This window comes from Trachemys scripta, chromosome 5, assembly GCF_013100865.1.
Source record: "Trachemys scripta elegans isolate TJP31775 chromosome 5, CAS_Tse_1.0, whole genome shotgun sequence".
NCBI lineage: Eukaryota > Metazoa > Chordata > Testudines > Emydidae > Trachemys > Trachemys scripta.
In genome coordinates, this window is record NC_048302.1 from 67891654 (window position 1) to 67912705 (window position 21052).

Here is a 21052-nt window from a genome sequence, read left to right on the forward strand (position 1 = left end):
GGACCAAAATCACATGAATGAAATATTTAGTCACAGGCCTAGGGAAATAAGAATGATGCCTCCCTGTAGAGGTGAAGGATGATTTGCCAACACTTTGCAGTATTGAGATCTACATTATACATATTATACATCACATGGCAGGAGAGAGGTTAGAGGAGTGTAATAAATAAACAAGGGAAGAAGGAGAAGAAATCTTGGAAATGCATTTTTCTTTTTCTTTGAATTGTTGTCTAATTATCCTGCTCAGGAGCAAGAATAAGGAGTTGCAAATGGAAGAGGGATTTGGATTTGGTCTTAGCCAAAACAAGGGAATTTAAAGGAAGAGAGGAAGAGGGAAAGCATTTGGCATACATAAATGAGGGAGACTTCTATGTGTCGGGAAGTCCAGATTTAATCATATAATTTTAAGGCCTGACCTCTAGAAGTGCTGTGCCCTGGCAAATTTATTGAATCGTAATCACTAATCAGATGCACATATTACCCATCCCGAGCCGAATGCCATTGAAGTCAATGGAAGTCATTCCACTGACTTAAATAGTCTTTGAATCAGGCACTAATCCTGCAGACACTTATCCATGTGCTTAACTTTGAGCAAAGTTTTTAACATACATAAGTATTTAAAAGATCGGGACATATATTTGTAGTCTATCCTCCAGATAAAAAGGGACTCAAATATACTCATTAGCAATAATATATCATTCAGGAAGTGTACATGTATGCTAAATAAGATACATGTAGTATTTAAGAATAAACAAATGATATGCCAGTCACCATAAAAGGGAATTTTTAGTAAAAAAGTAATACAGCAATACTATATATTACAGTTTTAGAGTAGGGCAGATTGAAGGTATAAAATACATTTAATTTTGAAGCTGATAGGGGGATCTACTTAGATCTTTCCTGAACATAACTGTGTGCATTTTTATACTTTCCAGTTTATATTTTTAATGTGGAACCCTCACAATGGATTTTCAGCTTTCAATTTTTTACCTTTTTTTTCAAATTACAACATTCCTAAGACATTTCCAAAATGATATATGTTCAATATGAACTAAAACTAATGTAGGATTTTGGTAGAAATTCTTTCAAGTTTTTGACTGAAGTAACAAAATGAAGTACCTCTTTTTCCATGTCCTTCACACTTGAATGTCCAGAGAGAGAAAGTAATGTTGCTGTACTGGATTCCTGCAAGTCTTTAACCAGTGTTTGGAAAACACACTGAATCTCTTTTCGGTGCTTAAAAAATATATAGTTTATTTTTTATATCAAGCTTTTTATCTTCTAAATTCAGCCATTTTATTTTTAAATGTGCATGCTATTAGAATATTATGACTTTTTTAGGTCATTCAAAAAGGCTAAAATGGAAAATACACACGTTAATACCAATTTGGAGTACTGATACAGTTCCTCCAAAAAAAAAATGTTATAATGGGTACATATTATAGAACTCAATATTCAAAGTAGAGAATATTGTGACAAATTTCACCTTTTTCTGTTAATGTATTTTCTGTGAAGTGTGATTTTCTTGAGTATATTTGTTCAAAATTATGTGAGGAGTAATTTATGCTAATATTTTTTGGCCTGTAGCTCATGAGTGAGCAGTTTATTGTGAAGAAAGCACAATCCTTGCCCCGCTGGCTCACAATCTAAACACAAAGAGCAGGCAAGGGGAAACAGCACCACAAATTTAGCTAACAAATATACACAAATTTCCAAACTACTCCTCAGGTATGGTATTGTCTATCGGCAAGTTTTGTACAGGCATTACAACCAATTGGTCTTTCAGAGGGGCTTAAATGTGGAGAGGATAGAGCTCAAAAAGGGCTTTGCATACATTAAATAAAGGCAGCTTTCTGTACTGAATGTAGAGGTTCTGCCCCAGCCTACAACTCCTCACTTGTTAACTGCCACTCTACCAGTCAGCTTCTGTGCTTTGCCTTTTCCATTTCTCTAGATTCCTCCTACAGCCCACCACTTGCCTCTCACACATTGTCTCCTTTTCCATGCCTTCCCCCACAGTACGCCCTACTCCAAGAAAATCCTCATTGAACCTATATGCAATACAGCTTCTTCAATACCTCCTCAAAACTTGCCTTCCCACACAATCCTACAAACTACAAAGTATAAAATAAATAAATAAATAAATAAAATAATAATAGTAAATAGTAATAAATATTAATGCAAAACCAGAAAAAATAACTTGGAAGTCACATGACACATCCCATACCATTTTAGCTATGCCGTAATCTACTCATGCACTCATTTCTCCTTGTCTGATATTTATTTAATGCCATGTTCTGTGTGCATACTCAACTTAGTCCCTGTCCCAGAGAGTTTACAGTCTATCTCTAAGTCAATTTTTCATTACACTACTGTAAGTTTTCAAATATAGACAAGGCTTTAGCTCTCAAAGTCATTTTTGGGCAAGATCTACTACACTGCCTAAATATTAAATTTCTCTATTAAATATCAGTAATGATTTAATATGTTGTTTACCTGGGAGAAAAAGCCCTTGTGCTTGTACATGCCATGGATGTGATATCCATAAACTCTGATAAAATCTGATTCTTGTCCAGAAGTAAGGACAATATTGATTCTTTTTGACAAGGCATGAATGATAAATAAATTGAGAAAGCTTGTCTGTAGTTTAGTCAGTCCATCATCAGAGATTATTATAAAATATGGGTAGCTTTCTTGCAGGAAAGATTGCCACTTCTCTTCTAAAAAGTTGGAAAATTCAGTGTGAATGACAGCATCAGTATTGTGCTGAAGATGGAGAATCAGTGCAGTACGTAAGGACAAGAGAGTCGGATGCCTGAAATATACATGCTCTGCATCCTGTAAAAAATAAAGTAAAATTCTATCATATTTTTATACAGATTAACAGTTTCAATTAGCTGCAACGAGTATAAACATGTTAATTCTTAGTAATGACATATTTTGTATATATGTATCCATAGTATCTGCTTTGGAGCTATTACTTTGAATTAACAGGACATGAAAATAACACTTTACATTATGTAATTTTAATAACTTCCAAATAAGCCAATAATTTAAATCGGGGGCCCAGTCCTGCTAACCGTTAGCCACACGAATAGTCTTATTGGATCAATCATGCTCTCGCTTACATTGGTGTAAATCCATAGAATCTCCATTGACTTCAGCACAGCTATGGAGTTACTCTGGATTTACACCAGTGCCATTGAGAGCTGTATATGTTCAAGGTTACTTGTGTGCATAAGCATTGGCAGGATCAGTTTCTAAACAGAAAACATAAGGAGACATTAAAAGATTCTGCTGACAGAAAGAGTGGAAGCAAAAGCTTGTGGGCCAGTTTCTTGGCTGTGCCTAGTGAGCAACTGGTACAGCTGGGGATTTATGTGTGAGTGGTTTGGGCCAGTTCCTCAGGCTGGGACTACACATACCAAGGTGGTTCTAGGGATCACTGGAGTGCATGGACTGCTTGGTCACACACCCTTTCCACTGGGAACATGCCCTGCACCATGGATCAAGTGTAGATCCAAAACAGGAGCCACTGGAACAGTAGTTTTCAACCAGGAGTATACAGAGGTCTTCCGGGTGGTATATCAACTCACCTAGATATTTGCCTAGTTTTACAACAAGCTACATAAAAAGAACTAGCAAAGTCAGTACAAACTACAATTTCATACAAACAGTGACTAGTTTATACTGCTCTCTATACTATACATTGAAATGTAACTACAATATTTATATTCCAATTGATTTATTTTATAATTATATGGTAGAAAAGAGAAAGTAAGCAATTTTTCAGTAATAGTGTGCTGTGACATTTTTGTATTTTTGTCTGATTTTGTAAGCAAGTACTTTTTAAGTGAGGTGACACTTGGGGATACGCAAGACAAATCAGACTCCTGAAAGGGGTACAGTAGTCTCGAACAGTTGAGAGCCTCTGCACTAGAGCAACCCCATGCCTGGGAGATCCTCCACCAGGCCCAGCTCCAGGCACCAGCCAACCAAGCACATGCTTGGGGCGGCACCTTGGGGCAGGGCAGCGCTCGATTTTTTATTTATTTATTTTGTTTTTTGATTCGGCAAGGCGCTTGGATGGGGGGGCGGGGCTTCGGACGGCGTGGTGCTCAGGGGGGCGGGGCCTTGTGGAGGCGGGGGCTGGCGCGTGCGGTGCTCTGAGGGGGGTGGAGGCTTCAGGCGGTGCAGCTCTTGGAGGGGGCGGGGCTTCAGGTGGCGTGGTGTTGGGGGGGCGGGGATTTCGGCGGTGCTCGTGGGGGGGGTACAGTGGGGCGGCAGAAAAGTTAGAGCCAGCCCTGTCCTCCACCAACCTGAATTATAGAGCTTAAATCTGCTTTGCTCCAGGGAGAGTGGTGGAAACCAGACTTCTCAGATTCAAGAATTGGATCCTCTGCATCTTATTCACATTACCAGAATACCAATATATAGGTAGAGACTCAAAGTATTCCCAAAATGTACATAAATTAGAGTTAGACACACTGTAGTTAAAAACCTAGAAATTGCCAAGCTGGATCAGACCAGTGGCCATTCTAGCTCAGTATCTTATCTTGGATGATGTCCAGTAGTAGATGCTTCACTACTTTATTCCTCACTTGATGGGTCTCTTATCACTGTCCTTATCCCCTTTTTAATTTACTTTAAAATTGTGCTTGCTCTATAATATAACCTGATGTACAATATTTAAGTAAAATTAGAATAGTCAATGCTTTTATTTTCTCTATACAGATGCAAGAAAAAGAGGACATGAATTTCAACTTTTATCCATTTCCATATTGATATTGACTAAAGAAATTAATTACAAATTCACAGTTGGAAGAGTATCTGAGCTACACTCTACAGTTTCTTTTTACCTTAATCTAATTTCATACTATTATACACACAATATTTTATCAGAGTTGGGGGGGGGGAATTACTAGGGCCTATGTGAGCAAGTCAACATATATCTAAGCTTTAATTTTACAGTAATTTTTTCTGACTTCATAGTCAAATTTGAAAGATATTAGGCTATGTAAAAGAAAGAAGTGAATTTAAAATGTCATTAATTTACCATTTAAATGTCTTGATAGAGAAAGAAAAATGTTTTGTTAGCAAATCTATACAGCGAAAGCATTACTGACACCCTCAAACTACTGAGATCCCAAATATCACCAAGGTTAACATAAAAATGGCCATACTGGGTCAGACCAAAGATCCATCTAGTCCAGCATCTTGTCTTCTGACAGTGGCCAATGCCAGGTGCCCCAGGGGGAATGAACAGAACAGGTAATCCATCCCCTGTCACCCATTCCCAGCTTATGGCAAACAGAGGCTAGGGACACCATCCCTGCCCATCCTGACTAATAGCAATTGATGGAGCTATCCTCCATGAACTTATATAGTTCTTTTTTGTTATAATCTTGGCCTTCCAAACATCCTCTGGCAAGGAGTTCCACAGGTTGACTGTGTGTTGTGTGAAAAAATACTTCCTTTTGTTCGTTTTAAACCTGCTGCCTATTCATTTCATTTGGTGACCTCTAGTTCTTGTGTTATGAGAATGAGTAAATAACATTTCCTTATTTACTTTCTCCACCAGTCATGATTTTATAGACCTCTATCATATCCCCCCTTAGTCATCTCTTTTCCCAGTCTTATTAATCACTCCTCATACAGAAACTGCCCCATACCCCTAATTATTTTTGTTGCCCTTTGCTGTATCTTTTCCAATTCCAATATATCTTGTTTGAACGGGGTGACCACGTCTGCATGCAGTATTCAAGATGTGGGCATACCATGAATTTATATAGAGGTAATATAATATTTTCTGTCTTATTATCATCCCTTTCTTAATGATTCCCAACATTCAGTTCGCTTTTTTGACTGCCACTGCAGATTGAGTGGATGTTTTCAGAGAACTATCCACAATAATTCCAAGATTTCTTTCTTGAGCGGTAACAGCTAATTTAGACCCCATCCGTTTATATGTAGAATTGGGATTGGAAAACATAATGTGCTTTACTTTACATTTATCAACATTTAATTTCATCTGCCATTTTGTTGCCCCGTCACCCAGGTTTGTGAGATCCTTTTGTAGCTCTGCTTGGGACTTAATTAGCTTGAGTAGTTTTGTATCATCTGCAAATTTTGCCACTTCACTGTTTACCCATTTTTCCAGTTCATTTATGAACATGATTTGTCCCAGTACAGATCTGTGGGGGACACCACTATTTACCTCTCTCCATACTGAAAACTGACCATTTATTCCTACCATTTGTTTTCTATCTTTTAACCAGTTACCAGTCCATGAGAGGACCTTTCCTCTTATCCCATGACAGCTTACTTTGCTTAAGAGCCTTTGGTGAGGAATACTGTCAAAGGCTTTCTGAAAATCTAAGTACACTATATCCACTGGATCCCCCTTGTCCACATGCTTGTTGACTCCCTCAAGTTTCCAATTAGTTTCCAATTTGTCTTAATCTCACAATGTTATTTTATTTTATTTTATTTTTTTTGTTGCCATGGGCTAGAAATAGTATGTGGCTCTCAAAAAATGCTGAAGCAAAAACAAAATTAACACAAGGAACAGAAATGAACAGTAATCCTTGCGCAGTACTACATTCCATAGGTATGTTCCATTTCAACCCATGGATAACACACAAAACTAAAATTAACCTAAAACAACTCTTTTCTGAAAGCAGTAGGAAAGAAAAAACAATATTGTGTTACCTAGTGCCAAAAAAAAAAAAAAATCAGCCACATATATTAATCAAACACCAGAGAGAATACTTGCAGGCCCAAATTCAGAACTCAATCTGTCCACAGGTGCTTGCCCATAAAGATGCAACTGACTGAGGACCATGAGATGCAACTAAAGATCCTCCTAAGCCAGATATATAACATGAACATTTAGTAGCGGGGCTTGGGTATTAGTCTATTTATTTTATCACATACTCCTGTGAACATCTAGGAATTCCCGGCTGGGAATACAGATGCATTTGTTATGAGTAATTTGCATGCGTACACTCTCAGGCTCACAATAAAACAAAAAATCAGGATGGAAACAAGTCTTTTCAAAGTTTTTCATCAAAGTGAGAACCCCCAAACTTCCAAAATAGCTGGTGGTTAGGGTGCCTCACCTGGATGTGGGAGACCCAGGTTCAAGTCTCTCATCTAAATCAGGCAGAGCAGGGAGTTGAACCTAGGCCTCCCAAATCCTAGATGAGTACCCCAGCCATTTGGCTATTCTGGGCTAAGCACACAAAGGCTCTTCATCCTGGAACTGAGAAAGCTGGCCTGACAAAATTCTCATCAAATCTAGTATATTCAGGCAAAAAGTTTCAGTTTTGATGAAGTGGCATTTTCTGATAAAAAACTGTTTCCTTGAAAACTTTGCAACAAGCTCTAAAAACTACTTTTGCATGGCTAATTGTGCACCTTTTGGAGGAGAAATTGGCTAAAGGTCTGAATTTGGCCTTTATTGTCTTATTGTTTAAAGACTACCTAATATATTATGAATGAACACTTTTCTCTAGTGAAGAAATATAGTGCAAGAATTCAACCATTCATTGCAAAAATCATGTATTTGTTACCTTGAAGAAAACAATGACGTATTTTGCTCCTTTGTTTGATAAATCCAGTAGAAAGCGTTCTACCAGGTAAAAGAAGTGCAGGTTCTGTCCCGGCAGTAATGTCTGTTCACTTATGCAAGTGATGAACAATGAATCTCCATCAATCAGAAAAAACTCAGACTCAACGTAATCATTGAGTAAGCTGACATACCTGAAACAAAGAATGCATATGGAAACAAACAGTACAATTTATCATCAATGTGGAAACAATACAATGTACTTGAGGAAATGTAAAAAGTAGCAGTTTTAAAAAAAATCTTAAACACAATTTTCCAGTTCTGTATGAGAAAAATAAGATCAGTAACTCGGTAAAAAACATTGTCACCATGTTGTCTCCTATTATATTTACAACAAAATTCCTATCGTCTGCTATAAGGAATGTTTGTATGTTATGAATTTTTTACACACCTTGTAAAAAACAGAAAAGGGCATCGTCAGCCCTAGAAATTTTCCAGGCGGTCATCAACTGAGTGACTCACATAAAACTAAATAGATAAAGAGTGTAGGGTGTAACTTAGAAAACTGAACAACAGAGCCATTTACACATAGCCAATATTTGCTGAAAAAAAGCACTGTGTCATTCCAAACACATACTTGAAAGCAAAACTTCCTATTTTCATATGCAAATATAGGATCAAAATATACAGTTTAAATATCTGCTTCTGAAAACTGGGCTTCCAAAGTACAGTTACAAACCACGTCACCAAGATAAAAATTTTATCTTTATAGGGACCCTTTTTGAAGTGTCTAGCAAAACAGTTGATATATTTTTTTGTACAATACCAAAACAGTTGGTTTCATCTCTGCTAACTAATGAATCTACCTATTTAAGCTATTTGGATCATATCATATTCTAGGACCACAGGTCACTGGTTTACTTACAGTGGTCCATTCTACTCAAGGGCTGTAGTCCCTAGCTGCTTTACAAGTACTACCCTTAGTAGAATGCATTGCAGCAAAGCAGGTTTGAGATTACAAATGAATGGATAATGTTGGCAAAGTCTACACCAGAAGAATGGTTGCGGCCTTTGAGCCAGACTTGGATAAAAGGCATTATGTGCCACTGCTGTCAGCTGGGAAGGGAGTATATTAATAAAGCCCTGCCCTGATTCCATATTCAAGGAACTTGCCAGATTGGTTTACCTCTGGCTGATTTTGATTTTTTTCTATTTTTCACTCAGCAAGCAGGTTGCTTCATATGACTGCGAACAAAAGCTGACTGAGGACCAGAAGTTCTATTTTGTATGAAATTCTGTGATTTCAAAATTTGTTTTCATTCCAAATCATAATGATTTTTTTCCAGATGTCCTTTTAAATACAAATTTAAAAAAAATCATTTTGGGTCAATCAAAACATTTCATTTTGATTTTGACTTTCATTTTATTTTCATATATTTTCATTTACTATTTGTATTCTGTAATTTTATTTTTGTTACTTTATATATTGTATATTTAAGATTTTTTTCTAAACAAAATATTGTTGAAATTGACATGTTCCCACAGAATGTTTCAATTTCAATGACTCCACATTTTCTGATGGAAAAACATTCAGTTTGAAAATTACCATCCAGCTCTACTTGGAATCATAGTATAGTTATTTGTTCGTATAATCTGAGGGAAAGTGGTATCTAGGATGTTCGTAGATCAGAGATGGAAAAGCTAGGTGCAACCCTTGAATGCAGCCCTTGAACACTTTTCAATATGGTCCTCAGGTATGCAAATTTTGGGTGCCACTGTCTAAATGTAGCTGTGTGGACTGTAGATAATCTGTTAAGTAGCACCGCCATATTCTGAGTCTTACTGAAATTCTTCTCTTGATTAACAATTTCTCTTTGCATTTTTTTCATCTCAAGTAATTGCCACCATACTTACTCAGCTTTTGGTATGTCGTTCAAAATTAAGTCAGATATTTTCTCCAGAAGTCCTATGTGTTTGTTTAGTTCTAAAAAGTTAATAAAACATTTTTCTTAGCAATCAGTCACAAGAGTTATATGACCAAAGAGTCAGCCTATATCTAATCACTTTCTCATTCTATCGTATTACATGTGAAAAAGCTGTTAAAAGAGCATTATGATTGCAAATCAAGCACTCAGAAGTTAGGAAATGCAAAAATTAAGGTTTTTCATGGGAAAAAATAGCATGTAATCATGTAAGTAAAGACTGTATCATAATGCATATGCACCAGGAGAGGCAACCTTAATTCTGGCATTTCCTATATCTTCTGTGCTCAATTTTGCAACCTTAATGTTCTTTTAAATATAATTTCCTAAGTTTAAAAAAAACCGGACAAAACAGGAAGTCCATCATATGGAAACAAATTGATGGGTCATATGTCACCAGCAACGCTGGGACCTTTAAGTACACAACACAAACCTCTACCACTTGAGTTAATCCAGTAACTGAGCAGTATTAGGCTATTACCTTCTATGTAGACCAGACCAGACACTAAATGGGAATGAGGCACACACTTTGCTAGTGGATTTCACAGCTATTTGCTGAGAGCAGAGGAATGTAGCAACTCAAGAATCTTGGGTTCCATACAGATTCTGGTAGGGAGAGTGCTCTAGTGGGCACAGACAGGGCTGACGAGAGGGGGGAAGCCAGTACAAATTACCAGGGCCCGGCGGTCCGGAAGGGGGCCCGGGGCCCAGCTTCCCCAGCTTCTCCTGCTTCCCTCGTCGGCCCTGTTTAGCCCGTCCGCCCTTGCTGGGGGGCCTGAAAAAAATTGTTCACCAGGGCCTGAACCTGCTCTTGGCAGCCCTGGGCACAGACCCTTCTTTCCTTATATACCCTTTCTGTCCCTGCACATATGCCCCTAATATATACACCCCACAGTCTGTCTCTGCCTCTGTTCCCTTCCCTACAATCTGTCTCTGCCCTATTTCCCCACAGCTAGTTTCTGCTCCTCCCCTCTCCTTGCAGCTTATCTTCACACATGCGCGCACACATACCAGCTTATAAAACAAGGTATTCTAAGAATTTATTAACATGTAAAAAAAACCCATCTTCTTCCTAATTTCATTCTCTGAATAGTTGAACTGTTTTTAGTGAAACTTCCAAAAAAAGAGTTCAGTTTGAAGTAGGCACCCAGTATAGAAAATTTCAGTCTGAACAATTGAAGCTAGATCCTCCAGTGGCAAGAAGGGGCCATAAAGCTGCATTAATACGGTATCTGGAGATACATCTATTGTGGATGTGGTATGACATAAAGCCAGCATAGGGGGCATGTTGGGAATGTGCCAACAGCAAGATCAGGCATGGCCAGAGAGCATTGTGATAAATGATCCTTAGCCAGACATGAGGCTAATATAATTTACATCATGAATGGAAACAGATTTAGGGATTGGAGAAGTACAATGATGGCATACAGGTTGGCCAGACCCAAGAATCATAGTGTGTTTGTAAAGATTTTATATTTGAGTTAGCACCATTCATCTGAAAGATCCCCTAAGCTCTTTATTATTCCCTAACCCGAAATTGAAGTGTTTGATTAAAATAATCATTTTTGAATCTTAGCTTTGTGTTCTACACATCATATTAGTGTCAAATGAGTGACATAATTTATCTATCCCATCATAATTTAAACCACCAAGTAGTGTCAGAGAATGTAAGTTGGTTTCCATTCTGCTTCAATAATGGCATAATTATTAGAAGAAAACTTTGTGGTAAATTTCCAAAGAAATGGGAGAGGATTTAGTACTCCCCTGCTTCAAACTGTATCCCATCACATTTAAATATTCTCTTGTTTAAAGTTTGTCTCTACTAAAAACAAATATGGAAACTTGTAAAATAAACATACTTCTGAACTTTGGTCTAATGTTGAAAAACAGCTCAGGGTCATGCAGTTTAGTCTAAGTCTTGAATAACCACAGAACTGCAAGATGAGTATTAATCAGTGAAAATGATGAAATCTTCAATGAAGCCTCCTGTCAAAACCATCTAAGCTAGCGATATGATTATGAACAAAAATGAATGTATCTTCTCACCTGGATTTCTGAAATCATAGTTGTCTTGTCTGCTATAATCACTGACCCTTGATACCTGCTGTATCTCCTTTTCCCAACAAAATACATTTGAAAAGTCAGTGCAGCCACTTTTATTTTCTACTTGATCTTCAAAAGACACAGATTTTTTTTCAAGGTTTTGGGCTGTGAGATCTCCACCATCATCATCACTGCCATCTTTAACAGTTCCTCCAGAAGCCATGATGGCTTTATTCTGACTCTTGACACTTCCAGTCTTCAACTTACATATGCTTATTAGATGTACTATTAGTCTTCAAAATGCCTTTTAAGAAACATACATTTCTCTGTAAAGGGAAAGATTATGTGCCTTATTAACTAGCTCAATGTCTATAGTATCATTGAAAATTTTGGAAGAAGAAAGCTAGTAAAATGCCAGGAGCCCAAGCCAATAATATTTACTAATTTACTTCATATATTAAACAAAAGAAAATAATATATTAGACTTATGACAAAGGAAGGAATGTATACATTATAAAAACCTAGATAATTAAACAGAAAGAATTAGTTTTTAGATATCGAGTCTGTTATTGCAGACTTGTGCTCAATAACTACACAGATCCACTAAAAAAAGACAACATATAATTCCCATCAAATCCTCATACTACTTACCTTAGTGCTGTTTTGAGAGATATAACTGCTTCTCTACTATGTTTTTGTTTACTAATTACTCCTGCAGGAATTCTGCATCACTGCGCATGCACAGAATTTATCCCCCCCGAAGATGACTTTCTGACAGGAAAGCAATGGGAAGCGACCCTCCCCAGCAGTATGTTTTCGGTTCCCAGGGCAGCTGGCAGAGAGGTAAATCACTATGGAGCAGGAGGTAGGATTGGGGAAGACCCAACTGGTGGCTCCTACCCTTGCACGGGGGTCAGCTGCTAGTCCCCAGCTGGGCTGGGGAGGACAGGACTTCCTTTTCCCCTGCACGGCATCCAGGGCCAGGTCAGACCCATCCCCCGATTTCTCCCCCAGCTGCAGAAAGCTCTGCAAACGCCCCCCCTCCCCTGCTTCCTGCACTTATCGCTCCTCAGCTGCAGGGGGAGGGATTCTTGTACAGGGAGATGCTCCCCCAACTGTCGTGCATCCAGACCCCCTCATACCCAGACCCTCCTGCCAAGCTCCCCCGCACTCGAATCCTCCCTCCCTCCCCCAATAAGCCCCAATCCCCCTGCACATGGACCACCCTGATGAACCACCCACATCTGGATCCCCACCCCACTGAACCCCACTCCCCCAGCATCTGGACCCCCCCCCCCACCCCCCCCCCCCCCCCCCCCCCACTGAGCCCCCCACACCCAAACACCTTCACCAGGACCCCCCTGGAGAGTCCAATTACTGTTGTACCCAGAACCCCCCAACAAGCCTCTGTGCATCCAGATCTCACCCCACACCCGGATCCCACACTGAGCCGCCCGCACCCAGATTGCCCCACTCAGAACCCTCTCAAGCCACACCTAAATCCCCAAACACTAAGCCCCTCCACACTTGGATCCTACTTTGCTGAGCCTGCCTGCCCACACCTGGTGCACCTGGCACAGAGGGGCAGGACCAGTCCTTGCGTTGTGTCAGGGTTGGGTGCAGCCTCACCGCTGAATCCATGTTCTAGGGGGGAGCTGCACAGTGATCTCCCACCTCTGTGCAGCCAGTGGCCTGTGCTCCCCAATGCTATGCTGGAGCCTCCACATTTATTTAACAAATAACATTTGCAGAATTTTAAAATATTGTGTGCAGAATTTTTAATTTTTTGGCACATAATTTAAATTTTTTTGGTGCAGGAGTAACTAATCAAACCACCACTTGGAAATAAAGAAAACTAGTCAGCAGAGAATGTTGCAAGATTCTTTAAATTCCTGTGTAACAGATTCCAAGACAGTGGCCCCAAATGACACTTATCAAAAGTGATTTTAAAAGATATTTTGGTTTTAGAAACACTACTTTTTTAATTCACATGATTCCTCCAAGTTCCAAGAGCTCTTAGGATCCCTGGTTTTCAGTTTACTCCTCCTGCTTCATAATTCTACCCCAGTTATTCCAATCCTTAAATTCATTCCCTTCATCTGCCAGTTATGCAGTAGTTTTATGATGGGGACTCAGATATCCACTAATGACAAAGAGAAGAAATTCAAATTAATTTGCACTGGGGACCTAAGACTTCGAGTTTCTCTTTCAGTGTCACTGAAATCCTCAGGTTTCTGTTTTGTTTTTTTTTTTATGAAGATATTTGCCAAAATCTCTCCTGCTTGTGACTTCACCTGAACCACCCTAACCCAGAGAGATAGCAATGCCACCATTTTTAAGGCCAGAATATAATAACTACAGTGCCAGACTATAATATTGGTTTCATGTGTGCAGGCAGCTCAGAATAGCAAATGAATAATTTACTGGTTTTCAGCTTCCAATAAACTAAAAATCAAAATTATTTGCATCCTGCAAGAACAGAATCCAGGATAGAAGCAAGAAAAGTGGGTTAGTTACTGATGATTTTTATCCCTGATGGGTGTTAACACTTGGACTACATTTTCTACATTTTCTTACAGCCTTCAGATGAAAACCAGAAAAAGTAACCCTTTTGTTATTATCCTGATTTTACAGGATTATAAACAGCAGCTAAATATAGCCTAAAAATTATCAGGATCTCCTTTAAGGTAACCTGGTACACCTGCTTCATAAAGAACAGTTTCTGGCACCTAGAAGCAAATGTACTACATACCACATAACTATGTTTCATTGAATCCAACAAGAATTTATGGCATAACCAGACCCTTAAGTAATTAATCATAGATATTTGAAATATTCTAGGTGGCTCAAAGCAAAATCAATGCTGCTTTAGAATGAAACTATTATAAATATGCTGAATTGTGGGGGCATCTGTCCCTGAACCAGTATTGAATATATATGAAAGCAGCTTTAATAATTAGAATAAATAATTGATATAATTTCTGATGCCATCAGTGTGCATACCACTGTTCAGACAACCCTCTCTCTCCCCAAACCTAGTACAATCTACAGAACAAATTATCCTTTCACTTGCATCTGTACTCACAGAACTGGACTTGCACCAGGTAGAATTAAGAGACCTTAGGGGTGGGACAATTAAAGATAGGACTCAAAATAACTTGTTCTGCTCAGTAGGAAATTGGCTGAGGCTTTTAGAAAGCAAGAATCCAAGGGCTTTGGAGGGACTTGCAAACACACACACACCCTGCTACTACCCACAGCCCCACTTCTCCCCACATCCTGACTTTCTCACTGCCAGCCCTGTAAGCCCTGTGCCCCTCAAGAGACACCTGCCGGGGCAGCTCACTCCCCCTCCCATCCCTGCGCCGTCCCTGCTAGCGCCCCAAAGACGAGAAGAGCATCCCAGTCCTTCGCAGCCACGGGCTTTCCTGGTCCGAGCCGCCAGCTCCGCGCCCCCTAGAGCAACAGGTGCACTGGAGAAGGCAGGAGATGCTCCGCTCTGTAGACCGTACCTGGGCAGCGGGCGAAACCAGCGGGGAGAGCACCTGGGAACAACTGCTGCTGCTGCGTTTATGATCGGACAGGACGGAGTGGGAGGCGCCTCCCCGCTGTCACGGCTAAGTTTCGATTCTCAGAAAACACGTAACAGGGATTTCTTTTGATTTACTGCAGGAGGGGAGCGGGCATGTGAACTCAGGACCAGGGCCGCACCCCTCTACTGTTGATACTCTGACCTACTGGAGATAAGGCTGCACTGAGGGCATTATAATGCACACAGGTTTATATTGCTATAACGATGCTGGTTTAGGGCTTGTCTACACTGGCAAGTTTCTGCGCAGTAAAACAGCTTTTTGTGCTCAAACTGCAGATATGCACACATTGCCAAGCCACTTTGTGTGCAGAAACTCCTCAGTTGCAGCTAGGGCGACCAGACAGCAAATGTGAAAAATCGGGATGGGGGTGGGGGGTAATAAGAGCCTATATTGGAAAAAGACATCAAAATCAGGACTGTACCTATAAAATCAGGACATCTGATCACCTTAATTGCAGCACTGCAAAAAAACCACTTCCACCAGAGTCATAAAGCTATTTGCGCAGAGGCTCCAGCGCTCTATTGCCAGTGTGAACACTTGATTGCTTTCTGCGCTGTAATTTGCCTCCGGAGCTGTCCCATAACGCCTCAAGTGACTGCTCATTGTTTTGAACTCAGCTGCCCTGGAGACATGCGCCCTTCCCAGGGGTGAAAGTAACATTAAGCACTTACCTGTATGGTTTCAGAGTAGCAGCCGTGTTAGTCTGTATCCGCAAAAAGAACAGGAGTACTTGTGGCACCTTAGAGTCTAACAAAATATGCATATGCATCCGAAGAAGTGGGCTGTAGTCCACGAAAGCTTATGCTCTAATAAATTTGTTAGTCTCTAAGGTGCCACAAGTACTCCTGTTCTTTTTACCTGTATGGGGGCCTCAGGCAGAAGGGGCGGGGCTCGAGGTCAGCCTCCCCCAGCCAGCCCATCTGCACTGCCTGGCCTGTGCTACCCAGGGCTCCAGCAGCGATTTAAAGGGCCTGGGGCTCCCGGCTGCTACCGCAGTAGTGCCGGCAGCGGCCGGTCTCCCCGCGCCCCCCCATCAGCAGCCCGGGGAGGAACGGGGCAATGACGGCAGCACTTTAACGAGGGTCCTTTGCCGCAGCAGCACTTAAATGTCACTGCCCCTTTTGCGCTCTCCCTCCCCACCCCCCCGCGCGGCGGCGGCCCTGCCGGTAGGGTCCTAACTGGTAGGGCCGCTGACAGCGAAGGGGGGCAAAAGGGCAGCAACGTTAAAGAGCTGCTGCAGCAGCACTTTAAGCAGGGTCCTTAAAGCAGCAGTGCTTTAACGTCGGCTGCGTCTGGGCCGGTACCGGCGGCCACTTTTTACCGGTACACCGTACTGGCCCATACCAGCCCACTTTCACCCCTGGCCCTTCCCCTTTCAAAGCACCATTTCTGACAGTCCTTGCATGCTGTGCTGATCTGCTCTGGGACACAAAGCAAACCATTAATGTGGAATGCTCATGCTGTTGAACACAAAGGCAGGTGTGTGTGTGTGTGTGTGTGTGTGTGAGAGAGAGAGAGAGAGAGAGAGAGAGAGAGAGAGAGAGAGAGAGAGATTGCTGTGCAGAGAGGCCAGGGAGGGAGATGGGGTCTGATGTTGGGGTTTTCTCCTCTCCCTGCCTTAGGACTGGTTGCTTCCTGCTGCTGTCTGAACTTACAAGACAGTATGCTGACACACTCTCTGTCCCCCAAAACACACTGTCTCTCTTCCCGCTCCCTACACAACACACTCCCTGTCACACACTCCTCTCCCCATGCCCCAACTTCAGTTGAAAAGCAACTGGTAATATAATAGGATGCCCATGGAACAATGGGATTGGGAAACCTGCATCATGTGATGCTATGCCTGCCCCATGAGGCATTGCAAACTCTTCCCAAAGCACCATGCGGCCAGTTGCACAGTGGGATAGCTACCACAATGCACTGGTGTCTTTGCCGTTGCAAGAGATGCTAATGTGGATGCACTCCAGTATCACAAGGAACACAGTGTGGACACGCAACAGCGGTTTAATTCCAGCATTTTAATAAAAGTGGTATAACTTGTGCTGCAGAAACTTGCCAGTGTAGACATACCCAATAGTTAAAGCGGTACAACTCCTAGCGGTGGATGCAGTTATATGGCTATAAAGGTGCTTATTTCAATATAGTTTATTCCCCAATAAAAACTCCATGTAGTCCAGACTCAATAGCTTTCTAAATTCCAGCTCAATTTGGATTCACTTGAAGGGAATTTTTGCACAGTAACAACCACTTTTCCCCACCCAGGAAAAAGGTAAAAGCATGGATCCTCCGGGATTCTGCTGATCTTTGTACCCAAGCCCCAAATTCCACTACCTACAAGGAGAACAAGTCCACTGCACCAATAAGAAACCACAAGATCCCAGAACAAGAGTGCTGCAAAACCCATATCCAATATGTGGATCCCAGTGGATCTAAGCAATACTTGGTCCCAATGGCCCAAATTTCACTGGCTAGAGTACATATTTAGCAGCTCCTATTAAAACTTTTAAGCACCTTAAAACTTCAGACCCTGTTGTCTGACAATATTTTGGTCCCAATTCTCCAAATTCTAATATCTAAATAGAAAACAAGTTTAAACATCCCTATTCTACCAATAAAATTCAAACCAGGCCATATTGCAAAATGACAGTGCTGGAAAATCCCAGATCTGGCACCTAAATCTTTTTCAGACCAGCCAATTTATGGCTCCAAACTCCTTGCCTACTAGAATGATCCTGCTTTTCTGGTGTTTTTTATGGTTTTGAATTTCCCTGGAATTTAAAAATGTTTGTAATAGAGAAGATGCTGACACTGAAACTACCTGGTTTACCTCTGGGAGACATTCCTTCTTGTAGAGATGACTTCACTCTAGCATTTTATGGTCCCTTTGCACCAGCTGTGCTTTGCAAAGTGGTGTAAAGGCTGTGCTGGTGCAAAATTGGCCCCTTCTCTCCTTGGTGAATTGGCCTGGCACAACAGGCTCCCACCATTGTTGCAGAACCAGCTCTGTGCTATCTCCACACAATCCCCTGGCATCAGAGTGATCTGGACAGGAGGAGGGATGGCCAATGCAGTCCTGAAAAATAATAAGAGGATGAGCTATTCTGCCCACCATTTCCTTTTGGGGTCCTCAAAAAAGGACTTGGGGGGGAGCTGGCACCATGACACTGGCTAACTGAAAGACAAGAGAAGGAGAAGAAGTGAGCTTCACCATCGGGGCTGCACCCCCCATCATCTACTGGGATCCTGGATTCTTCATCCTAATCCTGAGAGATGTCCTGACCAGACTTGGCCAGAGAGAGAGAGAGCTAGATGACATTGTCACATCCACTACTCAGTCTAAATCCCAAATACCAACTGGGATGTGAAACTTTGTCCCTCACTCGCCCCACCATTCGCCGTCTTTGTGTTCTTTTCCTCTTCCCTTATATTCTATCTAAATTAATATGCAGAGCTGATCTATCCCCGAGCATCTGATCTATCTAGCACAGTTAAAGCCTCCCCTCTCAGTTCCGGCACTATGGAAAACTCCGACATTCTCAGATTTATCATTTCCATTACTTTTCTCCAAAAAAAGAACAAAACCTAAGATCCATGTCTGAGACTTCCTTGCATCAGAGAGCAGGATTTTTGACAGAGGGAGGAGCAGGCTCAGGAACTGAGGGCTGGTCTATGCTAGAAGGCTAAGTCTATGTGAGTTGCCTTGCACCAACCTAACTGTGCATGTGTCTTCACTGAAATTGTCTCTGATATAAGTGCTCCATTATGGCAATACAGTAACTTCACCTCCCTCAACTACATGAAGCCATGGTCAACATATTGTGGTCGACACAGTGTGTGTGTGGATACTGTGTGACCTATGTCTACCCTAACAGTCCTCCAGCAGCTGTCCCACAATGCCTGATACTGACAGGTCCAGTCATAATTGTAAATTCCACTGCCCAGGGTCACAGAAACCAGAAGCCAGGCCCCACTTTAAAAACCCCATAATTCTGAAGTGACTTTTCGTGATTCACCAGCTTGGTGAGCACACCTGGCATCTCACCACTGTTGTGTGCAACCACCCAGTCAGCCATGCCAGTTACATGCTTTAGATATGCTCTGACCTGCAGTAGACAGAAGGTATTGGACCTCCTGGGTCTATGAGGAGAAGAGGCTGTGAAGAGCAGCTATAGAAACATGGACATCTCTGAGCAGATTACATGGGGGATTCAGAAAAAGGGTAATGACAGGTAGCAGCAGCAGTGCCATGTGAAAGTGAAGGAATTGCGGCAGCCGGCAGGTATACCACAAGGCCAGGGAGTCCAACAGTCGATCTGGTGCCAAGCTGCAGACTTACTGCTTTTATAATGAGCTGCATGCCATACTTGGTGGAGACCCTACAAGCAGTCCACAGACCACTGCAGATACCTCGATGGAGCCTAAGACAGAGACCCCAGCCATGAACAGACAGGAGGAGGAGGAGGATGGGGGACATGTGACTGGGGGATGCAGCTATGTTGTGAGTCAAGACCTGTTTGAGATTCCACTGCAATTTAGTCAGTCCCATCAGCGGAGCACAGGCAAGCCTGTTGTAAGGGGAGGAACCTCAGGTAAGTGTGTGAATGCCTTTTCCTTTGGAATGTCTAAATGTACAGATGACGCCCAACCCCAAACTAATCAGGACTCAGGTACTGACTTCCCATGCATTTCCTAATACAAGAAGAGGTAGCAGTACAACAAACAGAAGCAGACTTATCATCTGCTTTTCATTCTCTTGTAAGGTTAGGCAGGGAGGTGACACATGTGGAGCTGTTTGTTTATATATATTGGGAAGTCCCTTGAATTCTTTTGAGATATCTCGATGAAACCTTCATGGCAGTACTTTGCAATCCTCTCCTGAAGGTTTCTAGGGATGGTTGCCTTAGTTCTTCCTCCACGGTAGGATATTTTCCCATGCCATTCCACAATGAGTTTGGCTGGCATCATTTGAGTGAACTGGCTAGCAGGATATGGGCCCAGGTGGCTTTTGGACACCAGCAGCAGCTGTGTTCTCTGTGCCTTTGTTACCTTCAGGAGTGAGATAACAGCTAAAAACACCATCACCTCTGGAAAATAGTGCACCGTTGCCCTGTGCTATTACCCTGGTAAATAGGGGCCAAAATTTTATTGTGTGGAATGCCTGACTCTGAGAAAGAAGGGGACTCTGGAGGACATGTTTTCAGAGATCCTGCAAGTCAGTGCTGCATTGGACCTTGAACAGAGAGCACAGAGAGTGAATAATTCAGACAGTGTAGAGAAGCAAAGAGCAGACAGGAGAAAGTCCCAGAAGGAAAAGGAGAGGGAGATGCACCAGGCCATAATAGGGCTTCTCTGGCCTCCAAACGCTCATGCTAGAGACTCTTGTTGATCTGCAAGTTTAGCAAGTATGAGCTTGCATCTCTTTGCAGTCAGAGAAGATCTCTAAAGTAATACCTTCCTGGAAAGGGATAGCTCAGAGGTTTGAGCATTGGCCTGCTAAACAGTAGCATAGCTAGCGGGGTGCAGGGGAAGCAGCCGCTTCCCCTCAGCACATGTTCCATAAGCGGCGCCTTTCCAAAAGCGGCTGGAGAAGCGAGGGAGGGCGCAGGCTGGCGGCCTGCAGTGTGGCCGGCACCCATGGGGGGCGGCGGGCCTGGTCAGAGGAGCGGGGGGGGCATGGCATGCGGCCCGTAGCGCGACCGGAGGAGCGAGGGGGGGCGCAGGCTGGCAGCCCGCAGCGCAGCCAGCAGCCATGGGGGGGCGGCGGGCACAGAGGGAGCAGCGGGGGGTGCAGCAAGCGGCCCACAGCGTGGCCACCAGCCACGGCCGGAGGAGCGGGGGGGGGCACAGCCGGAGGAGTGGGGGGG

General features: G+C 42.2%; 1 protein-coding gene across 5 annotated transcripts in view; it reads right to left on the minus strand.

Moving 5' to 3' along the window:
• The window catches only part of LOC117878067 (probable ATP-dependent RNA helicase DDX60), a 77050-nt gene extending 61812 nt beyond the window's left edge, over nucleotides 1-15238 (minus strand). For 3 of the 5 annotated variants that reach the window (XM_034771999.1, XM_034771997.1, XM_034771996.1), the window contains exons 1-6: nucleotides 15108-15238; nucleotides 11599-11921; nucleotides 9485-9554; nucleotides 7575-7764; nucleotides 2497-2838; nucleotides 1120-1236 (exon numbers count right to left, since the gene is read on the minus strand). In XM_034771999.1, the coding sequence (XP_034627890.1) occupies nucleotides 1120-1236; nucleotides 2497-2838; nucleotides 7575-7764; nucleotides 9485-9554; nucleotides 11599-11818 (939 nt within the window). In that variant the 5' untranslated portion in view covers nucleotides 11819-11921; nucleotides 15108-15238. Of the gene's footprint in view, nucleotides 1-1119; nucleotides 1237-2496; nucleotides 2839-7574; nucleotides 7765-9484; nucleotides 9555-11598; nucleotides 11922-15107 lie in introns of those variants that run through there. The other 2 variants (XM_034771995.1, XM_034771998.1) reach the window with 2 other exon arrangements.
• Between the last annotated feature and the right edge of the window lie 5814 nt (nucleotides 15239-21052).